General features: G+C 40.2%; 1 protein-coding gene across 4 annotated transcripts; it reads left to right on the top strand.

Moving 5' to 3' along the window:
- Positions 1-5,110: 5,110 nt before the first annotated feature.
- On the top strand, positions 5,111-14,084 carry LOC127417270 (MTOR-associated protein MEAK7-like). Of its 4 annotated transcripts, none has more exons than XM_051657165.1 (8): positions 5,111-5,131; positions 5,363-5,525; positions 6,126-6,356; positions 6,567-6,711; positions 11,687-12,085; positions 12,790-12,908; positions 13,020-13,202; positions 13,495-14,084. In XM_051657165.1, the coding sequence occupies exons 2-8, from the start codon at positions 5,367-5,369 to the stop codon at positions 13,609-13,611; spliced, it is 1,353 nt and encodes a 450-aa protein (XP_051513125.1). In that variant the 5' UTR covers positions 5,111-5,131; positions 5,363-5,366; the 3' UTR covers positions 13,612-14,084. The 4 variants fall into 4 exon arrangements, with proteins under 4 accessions (XP_051513125.1, XP_051513122.1, XP_051513123.1 ...); XM_051657162.1 differs by having other exon boundaries at positions 5,120-5,223; XM_051657163.1 differs by lacking the exon at positions 5,111-5,131 and adding an exon at positions 5,133-5,188.
- The last annotated feature ends 26 nt before the right edge of the window (positions 14,085-14,110 follow it).

A 14,110-nucleotide genomic window follows, 5' to 3' on the forward strand; every position in this document is an offset into this window, starting at 1 on the left:
TTGGTGATAGGAGCTTCCAGTGTACAACAATACAAAAACAATACAAAAACAGCAGCAAGACATAGATAATAATAAAAAAAAAATATACACATATGTACATACACACACAGACACACACATACATACATACACACATACACATACGTAGTGCAAATCTAATACAAATCTGTTATGTACAGTGCAAATACAATATGTTATGTACATTGCAAATGTTTTTTTGTTTTTTCAGAGGAATGAAATGGCAGAAGAGGTTGGATGTGTTGGATAAATATAAAAAAGACTAAACTGTGTATTGCACATTGTTATTGCTCAGTGGGGCAATTTAACTGTTCATGAGAGGGATAGCCTGAGGGAAAAAACTGTTCCTGTGCCTGAAGGTTCAAAAAGGTAATGGGCAGGGTGAGTGGGGTCCAGAGTGATTTTTCCAGCCTTTTTCCTCACTCTGGAAGTGTATAGTTCTTGAAGGGGGGGCAGGGGGCAACCAATAATCGTCTCAGCAGTCCGAACTGTCCTTTGTAGTCTTCTGATGTCTGATTTCGTAGCTGAACCAAACCAGACAGTTATTGAAGTGCAGAGGACAGACTCAATGACTGCTGAGTAGAACTGTATCAGCAGCACCTGTGGCAGGTTGAACTTCCTCAGTTGGTTAAGGAAGTACAACCTCTGCTGGGCCTTTTTCACAATGGAGTCAATGTGTGTCTCCCACTTCAGGTCCTGTGAGATTGTAGTGCCCAGGAACCTGAATGACTCCACTGCTGCCACAGTGCTGTTTAGAATGGTGGGGGGGGGGTGGTCAGTGTTGGGGTGTTTCTCCTAAAGTCCACAATGATCTCCACCGTTTTGAGCATGTTCAGCTCAAGGTTGTTTTGACTGCACCAGACAGCCAACTGTTCAACCTCCCTTCTGTATGTAGACTCATCGTCATCTTGGATGAGGCCGATGACAGTGGTGTGGTCTGCAAACTTCAGGAGCTTGACAAAGGGGTCCTTGGCGATGCAGTCATTGGTGTAGAGGGAGAAGAGTAGTGGGGAGAGCACACATCCCTGGGGGGCACCAGTGCTGATTGTACAGGTGCTGGAAGTGAGTTTGCCCTGTCTCACAAGCTGCTGCCTGTCCATCAGAAAGCTGGTAATCCATTGACAGATAGACATGGGAACAGAGAGTTAGTGTAATTTATTCTGGAGTATAGCTGGGATGATGGTATTGAAAGCCGAACTAAAGTCCACAAAAGGGATCCTTGCATATGTCCCTGGTCTGTCCAGATGTTGCAGGATATGATGCAATCCCATGTTGACTGCATCATCCACAGACCTGTTTGCTCGATAAGCAAATTGAAGGGGATCAAGAAAGGGTCCAGTGATGTTCTTCAGGTGGGCCAACACCAGTCTCTCAAATAATTTCATGACCACAGATGTCAGGGCGACAGGTCTGTAGTCATTAAGTCCCGTGATTTTTGGTTTCTTTGGGACAGGAATAATGATTGTGCGTTTGAAGCAGCATGGGACTTCACACTGCTCTAGTGATCTATTGAAGATCTGTGTGAAGATGGGGGCCAGCTGGTTAGCAAAGGATCGAAGACACGCTGGTGAGACGCCATCTGGGCCTTAAGCTTTCCTCGTCTTTTGTTTCCAAAAGACCCGGCTCACATCATTTTCACAGATCTTAAGTGCAGGTTGAGTAGCAGGAGGGGGGAGGAGGGGGGTTGCAGGAGGTGTTGGTGTTTGTGTGAAGTGAAGGTCAGAGTGGGTGTGGGGTGTGAGATTGGGCCTTTCAAATCTGCAGTAGAACACATTCAGGTCGTCAGCCAGTTGTTGGTTCCCTACAGGGTTGGGGGTAGGAGTCCTGTAATTCGTAAGTTGTTTCATGCCACTCCACACTGATACAGGGTCGTTAGATGAAAACTTGTTTTTCAGCTTCTCAGAGTATCTTCTTTTAGCCACTCTGATTCCCTTATTCAGTGTGTTCCTGGCCTGATTGTACAAGACTTTACCCCCACCCCTGTAAGCATCCTCTTTGGCCTGACGAAGCTGCCTGTGCTCTGCTGTAAACCACAGTTTGTCGTTGTTGAACTTTAAATAAGTCCTAGTGGGAATGCACATATCCTCACAGAAACTGATATATGATGTAACAGTATTTGTGAGCTCGTCCAGATTGGTGTCTGCAGCCTCAAAAACACTCCAATCCATGCAATCGAAGCAGGCTTGTAGTTCCAGCTCTGCTTCATTGGTCCATCTCTTTACAGTCCTTACTACTGGCTTGGTTGATGAACCTGACAGTGATCAGAGAGTCCCAAAGCTGCTCTAGGGACAGAGCGATATGCATCCTTTATTGTTGTGTAGCAATGATTCAGTATGTTCCTGTCTCTGGTGGGGCATGTAATGTGCTGTTTGTATTTGGGCAGTTCACGTGTGAGATTTACTTTGTTAAAATCCCCAAGAATAATAATAACTGAGTCCGGGTATTTTTGTTCTGTGTCTGTGATTTGATCAGTCAGCTGTTGCAGCGCTGTGTTCACACACGCGTTTGGTAGGATATACACACTCACCAGAATAAACGAGGAAAACTCCCTCGGTGAGTAGAACGGCTTACAGTTAATAAAGAGCGCTTCCAAATTAGGACAGCACATCCTCTTTACCGTTGTTACATCTGTACACCAACTTTCATTGATGTAAAAGCATGTTCCACCGCCTCTCGTTTTCCCCGTTAACTCCGCGATGCTATCCACTCTGAACAGCTGAAAGCCCGGCAGATGTAACACGCTGTCCGGATTGGCTTCACTCAGCCAGGTTTCTGTGAAGCACAAGGCAGCAGAGTTTGAAAAGTCCTTGTTTGTGCGGGTGAGGAGATGTAGTTCGTCCGTTTTGTTAGGAAGAGAGTGGAGATTCGCTAGATGAATACTTGGCAGCGCTGTTTGAAAGCCGCGCCGTAGGAGCCTGACCAGCGCGCCTGATCGTCTCCCACGCCTGCGTCTCCTAGTGCGTTTAAACAACACAGCCGTGCCTCCGACTTTAATGTCCAGCAAAATGTCTGAATATTCAAAAACCGGGAAAAGGTTGTCTGGTATATGCTGCCGAATGTTCAGCAGGTCGTTCCTGGTAAAACTGACTGGAAAAATATTACTAAACACAGGACAAACAAACAAAAACAACAAAAGAACTGAAGAGCTACACACCGAGGCGGCCATCCGTGGCACCATCTTGATATATAGTGCAACATAGATAATGCAACACATCATAAGAAAGTTTCACTCTGTTCAAATGCACTTTGGATCACATCATTTATATGTATAAATGTTTTCCATCTGAAAGGACTAAATATTAAATGAAACAAATGACAATAAAATGCAAAGTAATCTCTTCAGTAATCAAAATACTTTTTGAATGTAACTGTATTCTAATTACCAATGATTTAAATTGTAACTGTAGTGGAATACAGTTACTTATATTTTGTATTTTAAATATGTAATCCCGTTACATGTAACTGGTCTCAGAAAAGTTTGAAAAGCACCTTATTGTCATCCTACCTCTGTATACAGCTTCGAAAGGCAGCATTTTCCAGTTTTTGGACACAGCCATTGGCTGAGTTTGTAATCGCATACTACCCATACTACTCATACTACTTCTAACATATTTGTCTATGGCAGATATAGTAAGAGTAGTATGGTTGTATGCAGATCTCAGCGACAGTCAAACAAAGGCCCTGTCCCAGCACCCACACTTGCGGTCTTGGCCACTTGAATGCGCATGCACGCGACAGGAAGTAGGTGCTTCAGACTGTCCCATGTGTAACACATGCCAAAGCTCAGTGCTCTTAACCCACACTAAATCCACACTAGTGCGAAAACTACTTCAGAGGTCTTTCAGGCTAAGTGTATCCCAGAGTTCATCACCATCAGGAGCCACACCCCACCTACCCGAGCGATCGGTGTATTTTCTCCATGATGACGTCAAGGGAAGCTTTTCAACAAAAGTTGTTTATTATAATCAGATAGTGAAGCATGTATTTATTTTAGTATAAATTAAAGTATTCAACATTATATAACGTGTTTGGAATGACTTAGTATCAGCATCATAATTACAAAATATTATTTATGTGTATATTTATATACCTCTTTGTTATCGTTCTCACCCAGTAACCACTTTATTTTGTTTGTTCTTGCCTAATACTTTTGGTCTTTTTGGTCATTTATCAGCCAGTGTGGCATGCAATATGTGGTCTAGTAAATGTTGTTTTAAAATTAAAAATGTATCAGCTACTACCACGGTTTCTTTCTCATCTTTATGTATTTGAAAACATAAGTTTTAATGCTTTTTATTTGTTGGATGAAACCACATAGCTACTGATAAGTCGTGTAAAGCAGTCTTTTGTCGTCTTATATAAATGACAAACCAAAGCATATAATTTAAATGGTCTGTATTAGTAGCTATTAATGGATCACACAGGTTTATAGAATAAAGTTTTTATTTTGTTAAATTAAGTTTTATGCAGTGTACTGAGAAACAAAGTAGAAAGAATTTGCTTATATTTCATATTTTACAGCAGTTATGGATGACGCAATTTTACAGTTAAACATTTTTTAATGTGCAAAGTATTGAAAATTAAAATGAGCAAAAAAAAAGTACATTTTACAATTATTTTCACACAATAAAAACATTATAAAAAAATGTATTTGCATATTTTCTACAACACAATACACTTCTAACAACCATTAGTGAATTCATAAATGAAAAGATGGGTAACATTTTCAGTTATGTATTATTTTAAGTAGGCTATAACAGTTACCGCTACCAAAAACAATCAGTCTTCAGCTGAGTGAAAAGACAAAAACAGCTGTCGCAACCAGCACCAACATCTTTAAGTCTACAAGTGTCCCAACGTGCAATCAAAAGTCATCCACACTCGCAGTCTTCACGTCTACTTGCACACTAGTGGCCAAACACCGGAAATACGTAAGACAAGTGGGTAAGTGGGCAAGACCAAAACCGCAAGCGGGGGATATTGGGACAGGACCAAAAGGTGAGTTGAGTTCAAAGGAAACGTTCTGGGCCAGCCAATCACAGAGCAGTGTAAAGTTTTTCTCCATCAATTGGTCATCTGCCTGTGACGTTGGTTTGCAACCCGGAAATGTTTTGTATGTATGTGTGTTTACATTGCGGCCTCTCGGGTTTAAATGCCAAACTGAACCGTGGTTGGAAATTCTCACTTCACTCTTTCATGTTTCAAGTGTGCATTGTGTTTCATATTTTCCCATGAAAATTTGTTTAAGGCGGCGGTTGAAACTAAGCATATATGCATTTATTCCTTGATGCCACCTGATTTTGTTTTTGTCACTTAATATTTTATTTGTATTAATTCCCTCTAGGGCTATGGGGAACACCGACAGTGTTGTAGTGCAGAAACGACTGGCTCGTTTTCGTCCGGATGAGAGACCTGTTATAGATGGGGTTTTTGACAGGCTCCACGGAACTGGATCCTCTGTTTCCTCTGGAAAAACAGGGAAGATTTTATCTCTGGACATGCTAAAGGTGAGCTGCTCTGACATAAACGTACCTTACACTAGATCTGTTATACTTAGATTTTCATTATATCATTTGTATTCAGATTATTTAAGCATATTTAGTGCAGTCTGGGAATAGCTAATTTGCTTCAGAAGAAAGCAGAGTGTAATTCTGGTATTATAATGATGGGATGATATTTCTAACGTTATTATTAGTTAATAGCCTATAATAATCGCAGAAAATAAATGAAAAAATAAAAAATACCAAGGAAGGCAGCAAAAGGACTGTGCAATTTAAGTTTCTGTTGCTATCCAGATTGTATTGGATTTTTGGATTTTTTTTTTTTTAAATCTGCTCAATTAAAGTTCAATTACATTTTATTTGCCTAGTGCTTTCTCAATGTATATTTTCCCCAAGCAGCTTTACACAGAATAGTGCCATAGTAATTATGTAAGACAGACTTGGTGTCACTGCATTACCAGTTGATCTGTATCAGCGTTGTACATTCATGCAAATGTTATGGTGAACAGAGGCAGCTCTCCCAGACCTTTTCTATGGACATTGGATATCTGTGCCAACACTTACAGCATACTTGGATTTGTATTTTTCCATTATTTTATGTTGCAGATGTCAATGGGTAAGATGGCCTCAGAATCAATGATAAAGAGAGTATTCCAGGGCATACACAGTGTTGATCCAGGCGTGCCACTGCCCTCTGGTGGAGGGGTTAGTCGAGAGCAGTTGGTGATATTCCTGGCAGATATTCTTCGGGGAACTGCAGAGGAGCGTGCACCTTTGGTCTTGGCAATGGCAGAGGAAGCAAAAGCTACTGCTGCCGCAACTGAGCAGATCCGAGGTGTAAGTATGACCAAAGTTTCATTATCCAAAGTTTAGTAATTAGGCCTGGAAAAAAATGAAACAACCCTTGTTTGCTGATCCATGACCATCTAAACACAATTCCTAAGTCAATTCCTAAATCATTTAACAAAAAATAATTTTAATTACATTTCTAAATAATCAGCCTGTGATCTAATCTGAAGATGGTGATTTTTAATGTTTATTGTGTAGTTAGTGGAAGACCTGGTTTCAGCTGCAATCCAGACTCTAATCTACAGGGGACATCTGCGAGCTTGGCAGCCAGATCGCATGGGTGATGGCCCACAAGGCGCTAGGTTGCTAGCAGAACAATTGACTTCTGAATTGAAATTTTCAGGTTTGGATCAGTATCATAAGTAATTAAAGCAATGGTGTTTTACAATAAGTTCAAATGACAATTAAGTGCATGATTAGAGAAGAGCTTCTTCTGTACAGTAGAGCAGATGTGTGTGCTTTGTTGCACCAGTTTAATTATTAGCATTGTGACAAACAGTAAGTTAGTACAATGTGGCAGCATTAAAGGAAATCATCCTCAAAATCAGTTAAGTACTAAAAGGAATATTCTGGGTTCAATACAAGTTAAGCTCAATCAACAGCATTTGTGGAATAATGTTGATTACCACAAAAAATAATTTCGACCCTTTTCTTTAAAAAAAAAAAAAAAGAAAAAAAAAACCTAAAATTGAGGTTACAGAGAAACACTTACAATGGAAGTGATTGTGGGCAATTTTTTTGAGGGTTTAAACACAGGAAGCTTATAATTTTATAAAAGCACTTGCATTAATTCTTCTGTTAAAGCTAGTATTTGAGCTGTAAAGGTATTTAAATTGACATTTTTACAGTCATTTTAAGATTTTCTGACATTGCATTGTCATGGTAACAAAGTTGTAAAATTGGCTATAACTTTACACAGAAAAGGTTAGTACAGTAAGTGAAAGTCATGTTTACACATATCCTTTATATCTTGTGGCTAAACATTTGAAACAGTGAGTATTTTAACGTAAAACAAATTGTACCCCCTTTCACTTCCATTGTCAGTGACAAGATATCTGCTTTTTTTAAAGAAAAGGAGGGATGAGTCAAAATACATTTTTGTGGTAATCAATATTATGCCACAAACTCTGTCAATTAAGCTTAACTTGTATTGAACCCAGCATATTCCTTTAAGGTCAGTCGAGAGCATTTGTGGGATAATGTTGAATTCGACAAAAAATAATTTTAACTCATTCCTCTTATATTTACCCTTAATGCATACCATGGGTCTTTACTGACCTGGTCCCTCATTCCAACCCCTGTACCTTTTCCATTTTTTGGAGACCACACCTCTTTAGTATTTCTCAACCTTTCTCTTCTGAATAGTGTAAAAACAAAATTGCAATATATACTCAGATCAGCCACTATACTAAAACCACCTGCCTATTATTGTGTAGGCCCCCTCGTGCCATCAAAACAGCGCCAACCCGCATCTCAGAATAGCATTCTGAGATGATAGTCTTCTCACCACAATTGTACAGAGCGCTTATCTGAGTTACCGTAGACTTTGTCAGTTCAAACCAGTCTGCCATTCTCTGTTGACCTCTCTCATCAACAAGGCATTTCCTTCCACAGAACTGCCCCTCACTGGATGTTTTTTGTTTTTCACATCATTCTGAGTAAATTCTAGAGACTGTTGTGTGTGAAATTCCCAGGAGATGACCAGTTACAGAAACACTCAAACCAGCCCATCTGGCACCAACAATCATGCCACGGTCTAAATCACTGATATCACATTTTTACACTTTCTGATTGTTGATATGATCATTAACTGAAGCTCCTGACCTGTATCTGCATGATTTTATGCACTGCACTGCTGTCACATGATTGGTTGATAAGATAATCGCATGGATGATTGTTAGTGCCAGAAGGGCCGGTTTGAGTATTTTTGTAACTGCTGATCTCCTGGGATTTTCACACACAACAGTCTCTAGAATTTACTAAGAATGGTGGGAAAAACCACCATATGACATATGATATATAAACTTCGCAAAAAAGAAACGTCCTCTCACTTTCAACTGCTTTTATTTTCAGCAAACTTAACGTGTGTAAATGTTTGTATGAACATAAAAAGTTTCACAGACATGTGACTAGCAGAAATGGAATAAGGTGTCCCTGAACAAGGGGGGGTCGAAATCAAAAGTAACAGTCAGTATCTGGTGTGGTCACCAGCTGCATCAAGTACTGCAGTGCATCTCTTCCTCATGGACTGCACCAGATTTGCCAGTTCTTGCTGTGAGATGTTACCCCACTCTTCCACCAAGGCACTTGCAAGTTCCCGGACACTTCTGGGGGGAATGGCCCTGGCCCTCAGGTCCCAGACGTGCTCAATGGGATTCAGATCCGGGCTCTTCACTGGCCATGGCAGAACACTGACATTCCTGTCTTGCAGGAAATCACACACAGAACGAGCAGTATGGCTGGTGGCATTGTCATGCTGGAGGGTCATGTCAGGATGAGCCTGCAGGAAGGGTACCACATGAGGGAGGAGGATGTCTTCCCTGTAATGCACAGCGTTGAGATGGCCTACAATGCAACAAGCTCAGTCTGATGATGCTGTGACACACCGCCCAAGACCATGATGGACCCTCCACCTCCAAATCGATCCCGCTCCAGAATACAGGCCTCGGTGTATTGCTCATTCCTTCGACGATAAATGCGAGTCCGGCCATCACCCCTGGTGAGACAAAACCGTGACTCATCAGTAAAGAGCACTTTTTGCCAGTCCTGTCTGGTCCAGCGAAGGTGGGTTTGTGCCCATAGGTGACGTTGTTGCTGGTGATGTCTGGTAAGGACCTGCCTTACAACAGGCCTACAAGCCCTCAGTCCAGCCTCTCTCACCCTATTGCGGACAGTCTGAGCACTGATGGAGGGATTGTGCATTCCTGGTGTAACTCGGGAAGTTGTTGTTGTTGCCATCCTTTACCTGTCCCGCAGGTGTGATATTCAGATGTACCAATCCTGTGCAGGTGTTGTCACACGTGGTCTGCCACTGCAAGGATGATCAGCTGTCCTTCCTGTCTCCCTGTAGCGCTGTCTTAGGCGTCTCACAGTATGGACATTGCAATTTATTGGCCTGGCCACATCTGCAGTCCTCATGCCTCCATGCAGCATGCTTAAGGCACGTTTACGCAGATGAGCAGGGACCCTGGGCATCTTTCTTTTAGTGTTTTTCAGAGTCAGTAGAAAGGTCTCTTTAGTGTCCTAAGTTTTTATAACTGTGACCTTAATTACCTACTGTCTGTAAGCTTTTAGTGTCTTAACGACTGTTCCACAGGTGCATGTTCATTAATTGTTTATGGTTCAATGAACAAGCATGGAAAACATTGTTTAAACCCTTTTCAATAAAGATCTGTAAAGTTATTTGGATTTTTACAATATTATCTTTAAAATACAGTGTCCTGAGTTTATATACAGCTCTGGAAAAAATTAAGAGACCACTGCAAAATTATCAGTTTCTCTGGATTTACTATTTATAGGTATGTGTTTGAGTAAAATGAACATTTTTGTTTTATTCTATAAAGTACTGACAACATTTCTCCCAAATTCCAAATAAAAATATTGTCATTTAGAGCATTTGTTTGCAGAAAATGATAACTGGTCAAAATAGCAAAAAAGATGCAGTGTTTTCAGACCTCGAATAATGCAAAGAAAACAAGTTCATATTCATTTTTAAACAACACAGTACTAATGTTTTAACTTAGGAAGAGTTCAGAAATCAATATTTGGTGGAATAACCCTGATTTTCAATCACAGCTTTCATGTGTCTATATATATATATATATATATATATATTTCTTTTTTGTATTTTATTTTTTTATTACAAGGCAAATGAGTACTATATCATGTATCCCATGTGTGTGTAAACATACATATTATACATGCTGTTTCTTACTCAAGATGCTTCAGTGATTCACTTGATTTACATTTGACATTGCTATTTGACAAAGCAGCAACGTGGAAGTAAACTATAGCAAGTGTAACATATGAACAGTATGATTTGGCTGTTGTCATTTGGGTGTACTACTGAAATTCTGTAAGTAGTGAGCATCTATTTACAGTAGATTAGAAAAAATACATATGTGTAGCTTATGTGTAATGTGTATCTTATTCATAACTTATGTGTTACCTGTAGCTCTTTATGTGTTGGAAAACACATGAAATTTCAGTGTGGAATTAATGAATCCGGTTCAATATTTGTTGCATCATCTCTTTGATGAATGAAAAATAATAAATCTAAATATATCAGAATATATTCTATTCTATTATTTTCTAATTGTCTTGAAAATGTTTTGAAAATTTGACACTGTCTGGGCATTTTGTAGGTCCATTTGTGATAGATATATGTGCCAGGACACTAAAGACCCGATTACGTAATAATGTTTGGCGAAACACCCATGCATTTAACACCCATGCATTTAATGCTCTTTCAGTGGTAGTGAATTGCGCCAGTCCATAAATGATAAAATAATCATTGTTTCAAAAGTATAACCACAAGACATAAACATTCTAACATGATTTTAGTGCAATATAATAAAAAATAAAATTTTTGTGGATTTTCTCCTCAATTTGGAATTCCCAATGTGCTCTAAGTCCTCATGGTGGCGGAGGACGAACCTCAGTTGCCTCTGCGTCTGAGACCATCAATCTTCGCATCTTATCACATGGCTCGTTGAGTGCGTTACCGCGGAGGCATAGCGCATGTGGAGGCTTCACGCTATTCTCCGCGGCATCCACGCACAACTCACCACGCACCCCACCAAGAGTGAGAACCACATTATAGCGACCACAAGGAGGTTACCCCATGTGACTCTATGCTCCCTAACAACCGGGCCAATTTGGTTGCTTAGGAGACCTGGCTGGAGTCAATCAGCACGCCCTGGATTTGAACTTGCAACTCCAGGGGTGGTAGTCAGCGTCAATACTCGCTGAGCTACCCAGGCCCCCAATAAAATATTTTTTTAACCTTATCTGTGTAAAGTTTTTTTTAATAAACAAGGGGTGAGTCAAAATTATTTTTGTGATAATCGGCATTATTCCACAAAAGCTGTTTATTGTGCTTAACTTGTATTGAACCTGGAATACTGTATTCCTTTAATGAAACCCATCAAGACCATATTCAACCATCACCCCATGCTGACAATGGATATATATAACACTGAAAACTATAATATATTTACCTCGCAAGATAAAATAATCAAATATTTTCTTTCTTAAGGACATCAGTCAAATGTCTTTGAGTATGTCTTTAAATAAAATATTCCTTATTGCTTCTATAGATAAGAATATGTGTGACATTCCTTGTCTGGAAGACTGGCTGTTCCGGATCCCAGCAATGGCTATGTTCTTGGAGCTCCTGATTGGTGAGGGCCTAGGAATTGGGCTGCCCTCCCGTCCTCCCCCAACTCTGTTGCCCCAGTGTCGGTATGCTCCTTGGAGTGATCTCCACTGCCTCTTGCATCTACCTCTTCTGATGTTCCTGTCACCTCAGTTGCCTGCAGGCTACAGCGCTCCCTGGAGGTTGTTATTCTCCACAAACTTACATGGGGAAAGCTTCACCCGACTGGTGGGCAACTGCAAAGGCCAGGGTCCCACTGTCTTGTTGATAAAAGACACAAAAGGCCATATCTTTGGAGGCTTTGCTTCTCAAAGCTGGGAGGTCAAACCTCAGTTCCAGGGTGAGAGTATGGAATGAATTAAAAGATATTCTTCAGCCACTTTTGAGAGTTGTTGTTTATAGATGTGTGTGAATTTCTTGTTCTGAACACAAAGTTTTCTTTGAAAAAAAAAAAAAATCTGCTCTGTTGGTCTGTTCAATGCAAGTGAATGGTGGCCAAACCTTTGAAGCTCCAAAAAGCACATAAAGGCAGCATAAAGTAATCCATATGACTCCAATAGTTAAATCCATGTCTTTAGACATGTCTTTATGAGAGGTGTGGGTGAGAAACAGATACATTTTTAAGTCCTTTTTTGTCTATAAATGTCCAATTTCACCAGCCCTCCTAAGCACTCTCTTCTCTTCTAAGAGTAGTTGTTCTTTAGTTTTTGGTGGTTCGCATTCTTTGTGCATATCACCACCTACTGGGCAGGGAGGAGAATTTATAGTAAAAAAAGACTTTAATATTGATCTGTTTCTCACACACACCTAACATATCGCTTCTGAAGACATTGATTTAACCACTGGTGTATGGATTACTGTATGTTTTTTCTTGCATTGAATAGACCTACAGAGCTGAAATATTCTTCTGAAAATCTTAATTTGTGTTTAGCAGAAGATAGAAAGTCATACACATCTGGGATTGCATGAGGATGAGTAAATGATGAGAGCATTCTCATTTATGTTTGAACTATCTCTTTAACGTTTCCCTTCATTTTCCACTAGGTGATTCCAGGTGCTTCCTCTTCTCCGTGTTCCCTTTCATGAGAGTGTTCACTTGCACAGGTTACAACAATCATTATATGTACTTGAACCAGGGTCAGCAGACTATGCCTAATGGCTTGGTGAGATCAATACTATACTCTGTTCAAGGCTTTATGTGCAGCAAATACACTATGCAGCTATTTGTAGTACTGTTTTTAAAATAAAATGGCTCTTTAAAATTGCTTTTTTAGGGTATGGGTGGTCAGCATGGGTATTTTGGGTTGTGGCTGGACAGTGATTTTGGCCATGGACACAGTAGGGCTCGACCACGCTGCACCACATATGGCAGCTATCAGCTGTCAGGAGAAGAGGACTTCAAAGTGGACACCCTGGAGGTGTGGGGTGTTGGTCAGCCACGCGAGGAACAGGAGCAGGTCAATGATTAAATGTTTTAATTCTCAGAACATGGGAGTATGAAATGTTACATGTTTCAATTAAATTTCCTCACCCTCGTGTTTTTCCAGACATATACTTACTTCTATTGAACACACAAGAAGATGTCAGCCTCAGTGACCATGCACTTTAATTGTATGAAAGAAAAAAGATGCAATCAATGCGAATGGTAACTGAGACTGACATACAGCCTAACATCTCCTTTTGTGTTCCAAAGAAGTGGATTTGTTTCCATGTAAGATTGTGATGTTGGTTCCTTGGGTTCACTTTCAGGATGAGAACAAGAAAAGTATACTAGATGCAGATCCTGAAGTACAGGCCATTATGGAAATGACAGGGAAGACCCTGCACAGCCAAGGCCTCAGAGAACCAGAGGAGGATGAGGGATGATGATGAAGAAAAACAAAACAATGAGGAATGGAGGACAGTCAATGTCTCCAAAAGGAAGTGCAAACCAATATTGTTTCTTCTCAGTGTGTTTTTGTGTGTGTGCGTGTGTTTTTTTAGACTGACATGAATTATGGCATGTGAGATATGACATAGCCTGAAGGAAACCACACTCTTATAAAGCACTTTGTCTAGTCAAAGTGAGCCATTCTCACGGTATAGTTTTTATGTTAGAATGCAAAAGCTAGGAGCTGGTTTCCTGCCTTCTGTAAAATATTAAAATATTAAAATGTGTACACAAAGACATACTGTCAAACACTGTTTAACACTGGGTATTGGCAATGTGTGACTGGAGCCTACATTTCTCATCAGATATCTGTAATCAACTTTATATGGCTGCATTTTGCCTCGACTGAGTTTTGTTTCGGTGTACTGACAGTATAGTTCTCAATAAATGCAAAATGAGCAAAAAGTCATATTTTGCTTTGAATTGTTTGAGCAC

This window comes from Myxocyprinus asiaticus, chromosome 26 (assembly GCF_019703515.2).
Source record: "Myxocyprinus asiaticus isolate MX2 ecotype Aquarium Trade chromosome 26, UBuf_Myxa_2, whole genome shotgun sequence".
NCBI lineage: Eukaryota > Metazoa > Chordata > Actinopteri > Cypriniformes > Catostomidae > Myxocyprinus > Myxocyprinus asiaticus.